This window comes from Salminus brasiliensis, chromosome 23 (assembly GCF_030463535.1).
Source record: "Salminus brasiliensis chromosome 23, fSalBra1.hap2, whole genome shotgun sequence".
NCBI classification, from domain to species: Eukaryota; Metazoa; Chordata; class Actinopteri; order Characiformes; family Bryconidae; genus Salminus; species Salminus brasiliensis.
In genome coordinates, this window is record NC_132900.1 from 9,275,916 (window position 1) to 9,291,083 (window position 15,168).

Sequence of the window (15,168 nt, forward strand, 5' to 3'; positions counted from 1 at the left end):
TAGCTACATTCGCGACTACATATCTTTGAGCGTACTTTGCTTATCCACGTCAAAAAACAAACAAACAAACAAACCAACCAACCAAAAAAAAAAACCGAGCATGCTTTGGGAGAGGGGTGAGGTGACGCGCTCAGGCGCTTGACGTCATCTTTTCCGTTCGCCGCTGCAGCTGCTGGGAGGAACGTTCTCGAAAATGTCGGACGGGCGAGAGCGGAGCGGTAATACTGAAGTAAATATGGGCTTCTCTTTCATTTTCTACGTTTTGTGGCTTTCTTTACTCGTCTGACGTATGCGCAGCCCGTCGATGGGTGCAGTTAGTTGGGTTATACAACAGTGCTGGACTTCAGTGTCTCGCTAGGGCTTGTTATGGCGCAGTGGTATTTCTTGCATTATGTAGAAAGCCTTGCGCATGCGCAGTGGCGGCCATTATGTTGCAGAACAGGCTCACATCGCGAGGGGAGCCGAGGTGATTCGAGTTCGATTCAATTTAGACGAACCGATTCTTCTCAACCGTCACTTTCGGTGAATCGAGCAACTGTTTTAGAGGCGATTTTAGTTTAATAATCAACCTTGAGCTCCTCAAAGCGGGCGAAATCGCATTAATCCGAGTCCGTAAATACACAGAAACCGAAGCCAGCTGCAGCCAACGAAGAAAATGTGAACAGAAAACATGTTGTAAATACGCACAAGTGTGGTATTGAGGTGAGCTTATCTGAGAAAGTACATTACTAATGTAATCATTAGTACATTACATTACTAATCATAACTGGGTGAATTTTTTTTATTTTTATTTTTTAACAAGTAAACATCGCAACATTGCGGTTCAGTAGTTACTGCTGCATATTTCAAGAGTTGCTTAAAAGAACCGGTTCAAAAGATTCGCTCGGTTCGTTCACGAGTCGGACGTCGCTACAAGGGTAAAAAAAAAAACTGGAGGGGGAGAGAGAGGAAAGAGGGGGATGGGCAGTGGCTAGACGAGCCAGTGGAGGGTTCAATGAAATGTGGCAGCTCACACAAGCAGTATGGTGTACCATAATGTAGCTAACTAAGGAGTTGTCGTGGTGTAATACATGGGGGCAGCATGTCTGTGCAGCTGAATGTGGCACTTCGGCGTGTAGATATCTGTGTAGGCATTTGCCACAGAGAAGGCGATGGGTATGAAAATGAGGCATATTCAGATAAGCATGGTTATGAGTAGTAAAACATACCGTCAGTGATCTAAAAGCCGCATAGTACCGAAGCCACGTTAGCAAAATCTCTAATATTTTCAGCTGAGCTGTCCTCCATGTGTCTGCGCGCAACCGCATTCAACGGTGCGTCAGTTCTGTCCGGACTGCTGCCATGCAGTTCTGCTTCTGCTGAGAACAATATTAATGCCTCCCTGCCTGCGTTTTAAACAGTTCATCCTGTTATTGGGGCCAAACACATTTGAGAGAGGCTGTTAATACCCATCATAAACAGTGTGATCATTATTTCATAGACAGAAATGAATCAGTAAAGAAATTGTGCAGCAAAAATGAAAACAATTGTAGGTACAATTAACATTTTATTTACACTCACAAATGACTGTGATATTTGAAAGAGCTCAAGTTAAGTTAGATGAGGGCCCGTGACGCAGTTGGTCTCTCTGAGGCAGTTACAAGTCAGCCCTGACCCCAAAACCAGGCCCAGGAGGTGGTTCAGTCAGGGAGGTGAGCCCTCCGGCAGGTTCACATGAGAAACGGCCATTCCTGCACAGAGAAAGATTAAAAATAATAAATGAACAACCTGCACCAAGTAACTCCACACAATTTCACAATATAAACGTCTGTGCTGTTTACACACAACTTAATAAACCACTTACAATTAAACAGTGCCAGCAGAACCATCATGCCACCATAGCTAGAGATCTAAAGGCTATTATATTATAGGCTATTTACTATATAATATATATGCACTTTGCGCATATATGTATATATACGCATACTCCCTTAAAAAAAAAAAATCATATTCAGTTATTCATTTTGACACTAGAAAGGAAAGTAGCTAGTAGTTATCGCTGAAACTCTATTCTGGACAGCCATGGATATAAACCTCTCCCTCGCTCCTCCTCAAGCTGGCTGACAAACTGAAAAACAAAGCATTAAAATGTTCTACAAATGCAGCAAACTGAGGACAGAACTTTACAAAGCTTAAAGACGCATGCTAATAACAGCATTTGGGTGGAAATAAAAATAGAAATAATCTTTTTTGTTGTTGGAGTACTTGAATGCTTGTGAGCCAATGTTTATAATCCATCTGGCAACCAGAGTCCTGTTTCACAAAGCAAGTCCAGCTTGGGCTACGTTCACACAGTAGACTTCTTACCAAGTCTGTTTTGGTGGTTTTTCTTTTGTTTTGTTTTTTGGGACTTATGTCCAACGTTTGTCTGAACATTTCACTCTTCTAAATTGACAGCTTGGCTCACCACCGAGACTGCGTTCAAGCTTGCTGTAAAAGGCCATGTTCTTTGGCCTGCGTCCTTGGTTTCTTTAAACCAAAGTTTTAAAATCTCATTTTCCTGTGCCGCTGCAGCCACGTTCTCTCCCACGATTTCTTTTGAATTTTCTTCAAACGTGGAGTGGTGAGCCTTCTAATTTTATCTGAACAGGAACCCACAAATATTTCTTTATTTTTCCCTTTTTTCTCTCAATTTGGTACTGCCAGTTAAGCCACCTGTAACTTTGCCTAGCACTAGCAATGCTCCAATACAAGGAGGGTAAGGACTTCTGTACAACACACTGGCCGGGTCCCCGGCTCAGTCACACCAGACAACAGAGAGAGCATGGTCACAAGCTGTGTTCTCTCAGACTCCAGCCTGCCAGTGACAAAGCAGCACGGCTCGGGGTTCAAACTTGCGACCTCCCCCCGGGCCAATCGCCCCAAATATTTTACTTCGCTATCCTGCCACTGAAAACCTCCCTTACTCCTTTTTCCCTTCCCCTTGGTGAATGTCAAGTTGAACTGCTGCTGTTCATCCCTTCTCTGTGAACATAACCCCCCCAAATCCCTTAGTACTGTAACGTTGGAAAGCGCTTTTGAAAAGAAACTGTCATGAAAAAGTGGCCCAAAAAGGCCCCCTCTAACGGAACCTGCCCTAGAGCTGTAGCTTAAGTGGCCATGTCTGTGTATCTCAGTAAAAAGCAACTGCAGGAGAGAAACGCCAACTTCCCAAATTACTAGCAGTTTGTTTGACAATCAAGACTGCAAAATAAATGACGGTCTTTTAGATCATGCCGAGTACAAAGCTATGAAATGCATATCGTTAGACAGCAATGTGGAATACAGTAACACATCGCTATGATAATGCTAAGTAAGCATACCACTTTAGCACAAGTCTTGGTTCTCATTAGCTTGGCGGCAACAATACTTGCAGCTTTAGCAGAAAGAGACTGTAATATTTTTTGTAAATTAAAAAGCCCTGTCCGTTACTGGAGCATTATCCCATTCTGCTGACCTGCTCAGTGAGACCAGTTGAAGAGAACTTATTAACAGCAGCGACCAAGAATTGTCATCTAGCAGCACATCATCTGATTGGGTATGGCTTTTAACAATAACTGTTTTTTTTAAAGCAAGATTTCAAGGAGATTCTGCTCTTTCTTTAGAGGTTAGTGCTTGTAGAGGTTTCTGCTCTTGCCATACTTGTAAAGTCCTGTTTTGCTGCATGTTGCCAGTCCCTGTTGCTGGACTCATAACAAAGATGACCCCGTTTGTCTGTGGTAACTGGTGATTACCCAGTAACACACCAGCGAAACTAATTGCAACAAAAAGAGTGATCTGATTAGCTATATAGTATTAAGATCATCTTAAACATTGAGAGGGTTTCCTGTGAGCTGAATGGATCACATCTAAATATTGTATCAATATTTAGTCATATTTAAGTTTTTAAAAACGATTTGCTACCGGTTGGTCTTGGAATGAAAACATTTGGGAACCTCTGCCTTAAGCTGTAAGCAATGTACCATGCCAAGGTTAGCCCATTTCTGGTGTCTAATTTATATTCCCCATTGAAAGTGAGTGAGTACCTACCTGTGACTTGTGTACTGTTCCAGCCCTACTCTCTTATTCTATCCTTATTTGTCACTCTTAAATTCTGCACATTTCACAGAAATGCAGCAGACAGTGTATGAATGCAGAGACTGAATGGATTGCAAAGGATGAACATTTAGTCTCGCAGTCCATCACAAGAACATCGACAGTAATGACCCCCCCCCCAATCACACATATAGCACAACAAGAAAACCAAAACTGCCTTAGTTTAAACCAGTTAGCTCTCCCTCTCCCCCTGTCCCCTGCACTCAAAATGGAAATTATTGCACAAACCAAAAGTGAAGCTCTTTATAGTTATTACTCAGCAACAACAAGCAACCCACAGGAGGGAAAGACCTTCATACCTGGGTCCAGGTGGGGGGACTCTCCCTGCCTTCAGTTCATCAAGGATGTGCTCAATGTCCGAAGGTTTCAGGTCCTCCTGCAACACGAAGAAAAAGAAAGCCCACATGTAATACAGATCTAGACACTCCCATTTTCACACGTTGTCAACGCGTGTGATTTAGCTCTTTTCTCAAGAAACATGAAGGGTGACTCGTGAGCTTTGAACGTGCTCCATGTTCCAGAACCACTGTGATTACTTGGAATAGCAGCTTGTGCAGGTAAATTCCCACTTGGCACAGTTTGTGAAAGTGTGACCGTAAACACAGTAAAGTGAGTAGGAGATATGACTCGCTGACAGCTATTAGCAAACTTCAGCCAGTGCAACGAGGCCAGGAGAACCAGCAGAGTCTGGGAGACCTACCATGGTCAGCACATCATCTCATTAGCCATCGCAATGGTTACAGTAAACCTATTCTGACTAAATCTGATTAGTTCTGTATGAAGTTATGGGAAGTACTCAGTCAGGCCATTGGAGGCTCTGCATTTTTTGTGGCTACAATGTGAAATGCAGCCATGGGCACTAGACAATAGACCTTGTGTACCCCTTTATCTAAACCTTAAAAGCAAAGCTTTGCCAATTACAGAAGAATGCATGTGGCTTCCAGTTGATGCAGGCAGCTAAAAAGGCTATGTCCTGCTGCTGGGACTGGGTTCCTTTTCTTAGGAGTCCATGAGACTCGCAATCATTTAGTGGCTGGGATTCCTAGGCATGCAGCGATTCTGATACTTTCGGGCTGATACTGATATCCAATGTTTATCAATTTACATATCTGACGAAGTAGATGCCTAAATGTTTACAAATAAATAAACTAACCACATCTGCAAACATTTTAGTCCAGTATGTCAGGTTTGTCTACATTTCATGTCTGAGTAAAATATATATATATTATAATATGCTTCAGATATTAACTGTATGGAACCATTTGTCCGTCGATGATGATGAAAATAAAGCCACTCAATGCCTCCTTAACAATGACCTGGTTCTTCCACCCCCGACAATCCAGAGGAATACTACATAATAAAAGCTATGTTAGGTCACACATACAAAGCTGATATTCATGATCCTCAAAAAGTAGTAGTATTTGGCTACATGTAATGGAGGAAGCATCTCTGCTCTCATCCCTTTAGACTAATAGCTATAATGCACCTTGGTAGTGGATGGGAATACGCTATGACTTACAGGGGAGAAATGAGATACCAGAAAAGGTAATCGCACACACAATCTTAATGCAAAAGAACACAGTGAAACTATGAAACCGTCCTACTGACTGTGTACTATGTAGTGCTCGAAACTGCTGGGCCACTTTCAGATAGGTGGCTTACAGCAACTCCCACCAACAACTCAGAACCCAGAGTTGATGATTAACCGTAGGAGTGGAACCTGCTAACCCAATTTTAGCTGCTGAGTCCCAACAAGTGACTGACTTTCCATTTAACTGTGTGAGGTCACATTTACTCACATCATTAAACTACCAGTTAGGATCACGTCTGTGCCGCATCAGTGGGGTTTACCCTACAACTCAAATCATTTTCAGTCAATACTGCATGAAGATTATTTGCTTCAACTGCTTCAAGTTGGTGACTTCAGCCTATGCAGAGCTGTCTCTCGTCTATGTAGCTCCTTTAGATCTAGATAACTAAAGATTAGGGTCCTGTTTGGTTAGTAAACAGTCAACAAGCTGTTAATGGGGAAAAAAAGTAAGTTATTACAAATTAATTTAATAAATAAATGTACACTGTCCTTGTAGTCAAATGACTGTGTGGGAAGGACTGCATAACTTTATTTGAACAGCACCACCAGAATGATCTGCAACTATTGAAGGTAAATCAATATATTTGGGCTACAGGTGCTTTTGTTGAAAGAGCGTTGCACAACTAAGCAAAACATCAAAACGTGTTCACCTGTACTGGGAAGTGGCGACATGGCACTGAGAATGTTTCATTTTTTTTTATTTCTTGGCAGCGTGAACATGCTCTCAAGACAGGAACTTCAAAGTTTGGGCTAAAAAAGAAAAAAAGTATGTAATGATGTCAGCTGACCAGAAAAGGCTGCCAACCCTAACTTGGTTAAGGTGCAATTCAGGTTCCTACAATTTAGGATGCGCTGTGGAATGTCACAGGCTATGACTGTTAAAACAAAAACATTCTACATCAACGCTTTTTCCAGAAATCGCTTATTCCACAATTAGATATGCTACACGTCAAACAGGGGTTGACTGGACAACCATCAAGTCTCAGTAGTACATATGTATAACCTGCATACTTATACACACACATATCACATATCTAATACAGCAATTAAGTGTCAATTTGACAGTAAATGCCCTGCTAATACTTTTCAATATAAAGATCAGGTTATGTTATTAAAATGATCCATAATCTTCCATAAGTTAACTGCCTGCCTTCCGAAGTCTGTGTGAACACTGGGCACTATTCAGGGACTTAATGCTAGCATTCTAGAGTGGTAGAATGCTAGCATTAAGTCCCTGAATAGTGCCCAGTGTTCACAGACTTTTAATCATGACCATGTACATTACAGCATTCAGGTACTTTCGGTCGACTCTTTGATTTAATATTACGGATTTGGATATTCCATTTTACTGTGTATCTGACAGAGCTGGCTCCTCATTGCTGTGAAATGCTTCGGGCAGAAACCAAGAAAGGATAGCAGCAACTGGCAGTAACTTGCTAATGATAACTTCTCCATAGTAAATAGTTTAATGCATTACAAGTCTTTTTTTAATTATTAATTATTTTATTATTTATTTTTAAAATATTTGATTAATCATATTTCCAGTTTCAAACAGGGCTCCGAAGAACCAGTTATGAAGCGAAAATCGAAAAGACAACTTTTCACTGCTAGAACTTTGCTAGGAACAAAAATGCAACTGAAAATGAATAATCGTCCTTAACTGTTCCGGATCCGGAAAGTTCAGTTGAAATCTCTGTTTCTGGTTATTTTCCGTTCTTTGTAGCCCACTTGCATACTACTTATTTCCTACTTCCAACTGCTCAAATATCTTTGAATTAATATCAAGTTTAGCAGGATTTTCATACATATTAATCACATGCTGTGCAGCACATACACTATAGAATTATAATTTCAATTTATATATGTCAAATTAAAATTAAACCATTTTTTCCTCAACATTACACTGCATATACACTGGACAGATAACCTAGCCCAACATCTTAGTTAGCAAACCGAGGGTAGGGAGGACCATTATGACTAAATAATTTTGTACCCAAGAGAAAGGAGAGGAAAAAAACTTTAAACATCAATAAGAAAATAAGATCACTCTTTAATAATGGTGTAAATGAATATTGGAGCCAGCAATGTCCTTCAGTATTGCGTTCTCATCTTTATAGGACATTCAGAGGTTTTTGTTAGGCATAAGATTTACAATTTTCAGTGAATTGATTAATATTTGGTTCCATTTAGGCACAGAAATGAGATCATCTTATTACCTAGGTCTAGTTCCAGTACACTAAATGGATACTGCTGAATAATATTTAATGTGTAATTTAATAGAACATTTATTTTTATCTGTTGTGTTGTCAGGGTTGTTTGTTATAATTGTTGAGCAAAGTTTGATAAGGGCAGTGGTGGCTCAGCGGTTAGAGCGCCGGGATATCGATAACAGGGTTGTGGGTTTGATTCTGCCACTGTTGGGTCCTTGAGCAAGGCCCTTTACCCTCTCTGCTCCCCGGGCACTGGAGTTGGCTGCCCACCGCTCTGGGTTTGTGTGTACTCACTGGCCCTAACACACGTGTTCACTACCAGATGGGTCTTTTTGGAGATAAGATTTTTGTACAACAACATTCAGAATGTTATATGAAGGTTATATTTTTCACAGTTTTATCCACTGGGTGAGTAAGATGTGTTTACAAATGTACAGCCTCAATAAAGTTCCACATTTCATAAATGAATAGTGCCACTTGTGTCTTCTTTGCTCAGGTGCTAAGATGTTTACAATTGTAAATAAAAGGAGTTTAATAAAGTGCCACACAAATAAGAAGGCTTTTTCCCCATTTGCACAATTTTCATTCATCCTTCTTTCTCTACATTTGACATAGGTGTAATACAAGTTACAGTATTTCCAAGTGGAAATAACAGTAAACAGTAAAAACCCAGGGCGCTGGACACTGGACATATAAGCCAACTCCATTCAATATGCACTGTACAAGAACAGACAGAGGAATAGCCTCCCCTAGAGGTGATCCTAAAAGCAGTCTGCTTTGTGATTCGTGCTTCCAGCTCAAATGTCAAGGTCTCAACAGCTGTACTTACATAATAGTTGTCGTTGATTTGGACCATTGGAGCATTCACACAAGCACCAAGACATTCAACCTCTGTTAGCGTGAACAACTTGTCTGGTGTGGTCTCACCGATTTTGATACCTAAGGGGCAGAAATAAAAGTGAAAGGTTTCTGCGCAACGAACTGATATGCAGTAAATGATCCTGTGTTCTATCAAATGTATGTGTATCAGTTTGCATGTATTCAGAGGACATGAAGAAAGAATTCAATAAAAAAAAGGTATTACATTTAAGGCGTCACCTGAATACCTAGCAGTAAGTTAAAGCCTGATGTATCAGTATCCAAGCGTGGTTTGAGTCTGACCCAGGGTTGGGGGGGCATTTACTATTTAAAATAGTAAGAAAACATTATTATTATATAGTATATAATAAAAATACTATTAAAAGAGGAGCCTGTTCTTGGTGTAAGATAAGATAAGATAAGATAGTCCTTTATTAGTCCCGCAGTGGGGAAATTCACAAATGCCACAAATGCCACTGTTATGGCAAGCATGTCAAATTCAGCCATGCTTCTCCCTTCAAGGGTCAGTACAGAGATTTTATGCAATTTGGCAATTCTTCCTTACTTATACAGAAGCTGAGAGTGTAACCCCATAATAAGGGAGTGGGACTGTTTGTAATTTGTGAAAATCTACTAAAAGTGTCTAAAGACACTGACAAAAAATGTTGGCCACACTTCACTACAAACATCTGTTCTGCGATGCTTCTTCGGTGCAATGGTGACGTCAAGGCTTGATTAATCAGCTGCTGAATGCTCTCTGACATCAGAACATCAGCTCACAACACAGCGGACAGGGTGGGCTTACTGCTTACGACTGCTCTCCATGTTCACGACCTAAGTTCATCTCGCTCAGGAACCAGTGGTTCAGTGCAATTTAATAAACATGGAGTTTGCTGTTACAACGTACCCCTGTGTTGGAGTGCAAAGGCACGGTTTGCTTACCCAGTTTGTTCTGGATGGCCTGCACGATGCTGTCAGAGTCACACAACATGCATGGCGTTGTGGTGCACACCTGGACGTGGTACTTCCCCATGGGCTGGCGGTTGAACATGGTGTAGAACGTGGCTACCTCATACACTCTCATTGGCGGGATCTCTAAAATTTCTGCTACCTGGAGAAATAGGCAACGAGAGAGTTACAGCATGTGGAAATGCAATGAAAATCAGCTCTGAGACAGTAGTCTCAGTCGGTCTGTTTCAACGAGATTTCTGTGGTTGTTCACACGTCCTATAAAGGACAATAAATTATATTACCTATTAATACTACAAATTAATATAAATTATATATATTTATATATATGTCTCAACAAAACCTAGTATCTCCAGTTCTGTTCTCCTCAGCTCCCGTTACTCCACTCCCACCTCCTCATCTACTCCATGTTTTTGTGAATATTAACTTCTAACAAAGGCAGTGACTGATAAACCCACAGATGCTCTTTACAAAGAACTTGTAATTAAAGAACTACCAGTGAAATGCCAACACAATCACACCCCCAGTCACATGAGTTTGATGCTCGCTCTCACTAAACACCCCTGCTATACCAAGAAGAACTTGTAGAGTAGGTGGGAAGAAGTCTCTATGGGGGGGCGAGAGTATAAAATTGTTCCAGTGTTGCTGTGTTTTCCACTTCTTAACTGCTAGAGGCGGGGTTTCTTGAATCTTGATTAATGCATTTTAAACTGTGTCAAAATGATACTGAATGGACCAATAAAATAGTTCAAAATGAATCAATTCTCCTCAACACTCCTGAAAGCAACTTTGCACCCTTAATCTTGTTCAGCAGTGAACAAATAACAGTATTAAATGATGTCACTTTATTCTCAGGATAATTACCATGATTCTGAAGTGGTGCTTGTTTAGATGGTTACCTTGTTCATTGCTGAGATGGGGAGCCAGCCATGCTGTCTCTGTGCCAAGTCCAGCACTGGGATGGTGGCAGCCTGCTTGTGGCCCGTGGGATAGTTACTTATAATAGCTTCCACTCTCTATTACAAAATAAATACAGGAACAGAACCAGTTTAGGCAAAAAGCAAATAGAAGACAGATAACATGAGCATAACCTGAGGACTAGCGATAATCGGCTACTGTACACTTCTTCCACTCAGCCTAGAGGTGAGGTGTGATAACCAAACAGTTTCAGTAAAATGTTAATGAACTTATATTGATAGTTATCAGTATGTGACAATGATTAGTATGGGTCTAATGACATTTTCAGGCTTGATACAAAAAAAGTGTTTAATTCTGAGGTTAAGATTTGAGATATAACTGAGTTCTAATCCTATCAGACTAATTGACAGAATTAGACTAATTCTATACTCTCGTCCCGTCTTGGTAAGTGAATGTGAAGGACGTCAAGAACGTCATTTTAAAGCAATCACAAAAAAAAAGCCATGCAACTGAAAACTCAGGGAACATAGAGCTGACTGGACTCACAATGTCATGGTGATGTGCACACTAAGTGGTCCTCTACACATGTGCATTATTATGGGTCGTATTAGTGTGCTTATAAACAGAGATTTTTGAGTAGTGTTTATGTACAAACACAGCAGTCTTATTCTAGAATGAATTCAGTCAGATTGGATAACATAGATTGGGTGACAAATAATCATTTCTTATATATATAGAAATTCTACTATCTTAAGACGTAATTATTTAGGGTTCCTACATTTACAAACTTGTTTTCCAGTCATAAGAACTCTTAGAAAATAAGAAAAATGCTTAAAATGCCTTGGATATTAGTGAAGTCCTGAAAAAAAAGTTGACTTATTGAGCCACTAAGGTTGAATATTTTAGTAACTGATGCTCTACTTATTAAAGTTTGTAATGTAAACAGATAAACCAGCATCAAGTTTTCCTGTTAGCATCATTTTCTTGCTAGCTAGCCTCAGTCAGCTATTTAGTCTACAGTCTAGCTCTTTGGAGTCAGTTCTACATTTACATTTACATTATTTTAATGAGGAAGTAAAACACTACTTATACATGTTTATTACTGATGAATAAAAAAACATTTACATGTCTTAACTTTCACTGGATTCCAGACTTTCTATCAAACTTGCAAGTTGATTTCCTTTCTACACAGAGATTATTTAAGTCTCTACCAAAATAAATTGAGACTGTCCTATATCTACTGTCCTATATCTATATCTTTCACATTTGAAAAACAACGAGGCATTTACATCTCATTGAAACGTGCTGCATGTAGTACTATATGTTCAATAGTACACTGAATTAGAGTAACTTCTAAGCCCAAATATTCCTGAAAAACTTGGAAGTTTAGACTTGTTTTTCAGTCATGGGAACTCTTGGAAAATGAGATGATTGCTGAAATGTTAGTGAGGTCCTGGAAAGGTCAAGCTATCGAGCCACTAAGGATATTTGAGATACTGATGCTCTGTTTATTGAAGTCTGAAGGAATTGAAGGAAACAACAGATTTTGAGAGGCTGTCTGGAGAGATGTCTGGGAATCATGGATAATGTCCTTATAATAATGGAAAACTTTTCTCTAAAAATAACAGAAACCCTGATATTGTCTTACCTTCAGGTTCTCAGGGGTGAACTCAAATGGAATATCTGGATTGTTATCTGCTGTATCTCTGTGCTAGAGAGAGAACAAACCAACACAGTTATAACCTTAATTCTATCTGTGCATATCTGTGCGGGCACCTTGTATCTCCATTTTTGCCATTTTTAAATGTCTGACATCATTTGAATCGGACAGCTGTTCTTTATATTGTCCGAATGTTTAGGATGAACTGATCAATACAAATGCTCAAAAATGACTTGATCAATTAACCCTTTGAAATGCTTCAAAATTGCACAAGACATTTTTTCCTTTAATTGCTATTTTGGAGATACAAGGTTTTTGCATGACAGCCATGATATGTAAACAAACTCTGATGGAGTATCACCTCTTATTACCTATGGCCCTAATAAACACAAAATCATCAAAGGTTCTGTGATTCTTTACTCAATTTTAAGACACCTGCTGCTCTTCCATGCAGGTCAAAAGCATTCCATGCAACACAACTAGCTCTAATATTCAGATGACCCTGGAGGCCTTTAATTATCTGAATTAGGGTTGGAGCTAAGCTCTACAGGGTGGCAGTATTAATAAGCAGTATTAATTAGCAGTTCCTACCACAAAGACCCCTCCTGCTCCAGCACGGGCAGCAGACTGGTGCAGGCTCCGGACCTGCCTCCTCTGAAATGGACAAAGACAGACCACATTAACAGTGTGACCATGTATTTTTTTCATAATCCAGTCTAACTTTAAACCAGTATGCAGTGGAGACAAGCTATCAAGATCAAGCTATATGTTCAACATACAGAGAGCAGCTATGATGACTTGACTATGTAGAGCTAGAGCTGCTTGAAGTAGGCTGGGTATACATTTGACAAATGAAGTCATCCTCTCGCCCTTCGTCAAACCACAGAGTGACTCCATGGACTACAGCAACTGTACACTTATACAGTGGGCCTCCAACCCTGGTCTTGGAGAACCCCCTGCCTGCACAGCATATTGTAGTGTTTTTCATGCTCCCACACACCTGATGCACTGTGTTAATGTAATAACAAGCCCTTCTTGACATGCGGTGGGTGTGTTATGCCAAGAAAACCCAAAAGTGTGCAGATAAGGAGGATCTCTAGGGCCAGGGCTGGGAAGCAGTGAGGGTTTTTTTTTTGACCCATTGAAAACCTTTTTGAACATTCCTAAACATATGAACATGTAATCTTTACTTAAATAATATTAGGAGAGGGAGGCATTATAACTAAACACATAGAAAATAAGAAATTACTTAAAAAATAATGTGTAAAATTGAAATAATACACATGCAAGAAAACCTCCACCTTAATTACTACTTTAAAAGCCTGAAATTAGAATCAGGTGCTGAACATCAGGTGATCAGAGTCTTATTTAATCCTCAGACGTTTAGTCTGGTTTGCTCCTGACTGTTGAAGTGAATGGTTTCACCATGACAGAATCCAAAGAGCTTTCTTCAGGTCTTTGGAAAGAAGGTTGTAGATACATGCGAGTCGGGGAAGGGGTTCGAAAAGATCCAACAACAGTTAAAAATCAGCCGTCAGTATCTGGAAATAAAATGTAGAAGGGTCTGGCAAGCTCTCTGTTATAGAATCCACTATACTTTACTGTATTTGAGGGGGCTTGAAGAAAATGTGAAACCATCTGTCCAAAGACTGAAGCTGAAGCATCACAAAGCTGAAAGAATTCTGCATGGAGGAGTGGGACAAAATCTCCCAGCTGATGTCAGAGACTGACTGACCATAATAACATCCTGTACTTATTACATTTTATGCATTATTTTTTTTATTTCGTTTAATGTGTATAGTTATGCTTCCTCAATCTGTCAATGATCTTAAAATGAAGAACAAGTGCCCATGTGTTTACATATACTAAAAAAGACGGATTTTATGGGGTGTCTGACTGTTAGTGGACCCCAAAAATAAAACACCCAGTAAATAGAAGCACAAGGTGGGAGTTTCTAATAAAGTGTCCAATAATGGAAGTAAATTATATGAGAGCTTGTGAATCTTATGCAGCTGACAGATTCCTTTAGCTGTAGCTGCTTTACAGTAACTTAGCTAGTTAGCATTATAGCTGTAATTTGCCCAGCAGTCACTCAGTGCAGCTTATTATACAACCTAATAATCAATTCTAACACTGCTAGAGTTATTACTTTTTCCAAATAGCTTGCACGCTGAAATCAATGCACAGAAGCATGTGCGGCTGTCCCTCACAGCTCCAGTGGTTCGCTGTTTGCTGGAAACCTGCTTGCTAATGTTAGGCTAACTTGCCCTTGCAGGGTGTCATCAACATTAGGCCCAATCGGCTGTGCAGGTTCAACAGGATACTAATTAGACCGCTTTACGCCCCAAACATTAATATAACATACCGCATGAGAGACCGCAGCCCGGACTGCTGAAGACAGGAACATGTTTGTCAGTGTTTCTTTCAGTCCGGTCACTCTACACACTCACAATGGCGGACATCAACAGGAGAGCGACGGCTGATCGATTCAGCAGGTCTGCTTACGCATCCAGCGGGAGGGAGCCGAGGTCCAGTACGTATAATCGAACGCAGATGGCGCTCTCACGACCACATTTTCCTTCACTGCTTTTAATTATTTTTCTCCACTATTTTAACTCATTTCCTTTACTATGTTTCTTAATATAATATAATATTAATATAATATTAATATAGCCCGTCCTAAAAAAATATCAAAAAATGATATTAATCATGTTGACATTCCCATATCTTATATATATCAAAATATATGGAATTCCCTTATATCCAACATGTAATTGTTGTAAATTGAAATATATGTGGCATATATGCCATTTTTTCAAATATAAGACATATATATTTCAGCCATATAT

The 15,168-nt window shown here is 39.9% G+C and overlaps 1 protein-coding gene across 1 annotated transcript; it reads right to left on the reverse strand.

Annotated features, from left to right (window-relative positions):
* Positions 1-1,533: 1,533 nt before the first annotated feature.
* Positions 1,534-14,817, reverse strand: ndufv2 (NADH:ubiquinone oxidoreductase core subunit V2). Its single transcript, XM_072668477.1, has 8 exons — positions 14,685-14,817; positions 12,911-12,973; positions 12,308-12,370; positions 10,641-10,757; positions 9,715-9,883; positions 8,744-8,853; positions 4,413-4,489; positions 1,534-1,730 (listed from the first exon to the last, which is right to left on the reverse strand). The coding sequence occupies exons 1-8, from the start codon at positions 14,724-14,726 to the stop codon at positions 1,637-1,639; spliced, it is 735 nt and encodes a 244-aa protein (XP_072524578.1). The 5' UTR covers positions 14,727-14,817; the 3' UTR covers positions 1,534-1,636.
* Between the last annotated feature and the right edge of the window lie 351 nt (positions 14,818-15,168).